The 1,161-nt window shown below is 40.4% G+C and overlaps 1 protein-coding gene across 1 annotated transcript; it reads right to left on the minus strand.

Moving 5' to 3' along the window:
* Positions 1-5: 5 nt before the first annotated feature.
* Positions 6-1,155, minus strand: LOC107580741 (protein arginine N-methyltransferase 1-B-like; the record flags this gene model as incomplete). The annotated part of the gene is made up of 6 exons (XM_016266389.1): positions 1,098-1,155; positions 851-914; positions 567-709; positions 366-453; positions 161-276; positions 6-35 (listed from the first exon to the last, which is right to left on the minus strand). Coding segments are annotated over exons 1-6 (480 nt in total), but the record flags the coding sequence as incomplete, so codon positions are not given.
* Between the last annotated feature and the right edge of the window lie 6 nt (positions 1,156-1,161).

A 1,161-nucleotide genomic window follows, 5' to 3' on the forward strand; every position in this document is an offset into this window, starting at 1 on the left:
AGGTCCTCAATCTTCACTGTGTAGATGTCCACCTCCTAATGAACCAAGAGAATCAGTAGGGTTGAAAAAAAATAAGCAAGCAGGGGTTATATAAAAACCAAACACTTCATATAATTTGAGTATATGATTATGAGTAATTGACAATTTTGAGTAAACTAACCTTAATGAGGCAGGCAGTACTAACGAGCTGTTTGGGGTCAACAACATCCACTAGTGGCTCCTTAATGGCCACTTCCTTGATACAGGACATATCAAAGCCATAAACGTTCTCCCACCCTGAAAATGCAAACAAAACAAAATAAATGAAATGGTGTCTTATTTCAGACAGCTGAAAAGGCCTCAAATCCATTCAGAGATTGACATACAGTGAATTTTGTAGTCCTTGTACTGTCGGTCCTCAATAGCAGTGACATAGAGCGTGGCTCTGTCAGGGAAAATCAGGCCATCAGGTTTCTAAAAAAGAAAAACAAATAAGCAACATGAACATTAATCAGATTATGGTCAGCATGCACAATTTTTATAGTGAACAGCTCCAACACTCCAAGAGGACATTAGCATACACCCACCAGCCATTTGTCTCTTGCATAAATGACAGTGTTAAGCATGGATTCGTAGAAGAGACAGTAGCCCATCCACTCAGAGATGATTATGTCTACATTTTCCACAGGAAGCTCAACCTCTTCCACTTTGCCTTTAATGATGGTAACGACTGGACAGGGAAAATTAGGTTAAGGACTTAAGGTACATAGCTCACGATACAGTAAGTTTAGCTCAAAAGATCGTCACAAATGTGCTGTGCATATGAGGTCTGTGAAAAATAAGGAAGTCAAGAGCTATGAGAAGTTCTTACTATGATCCAACTTGTTGGCCTTCACAATCTTCACAGCATAGTCTGATATACTGCTGCACTCAATCTGGGGGAACAAATTACAAAGAAATGTCAAATCTGAGAAAAGCACAGCATGATCACCTACCCATCACCTTGACAGGACGGGCAAGAGCCTCATTCAACTAAACCAGTCAGTATCCACAACAAAAACTCGGCTGTTGAAAACAATGAGGTGACATTTACATAAACGGGTAGGATTTACACTCACCCCAATAACTTTCTTGGCTCCAGCTTTGGCTGCAAACATACAAAGGATGCCAGTTCCACTTCCC

Source organism: Sinocyclocheilus grahami, unplaced genomic scaffold, assembly GCF_001515645.1.
Source record: "Sinocyclocheilus grahami isolate Dianchi unplaced genomic scaffold, SAMN03320097.WGS_v1.1 scaffold42745.1, whole genome shotgun sequence".
Taxonomy (NCBI): Eukaryota; Metazoa; Chordata; class Actinopteri; order Cypriniformes; family Cyprinidae; genus Sinocyclocheilus; species Sinocyclocheilus grahami.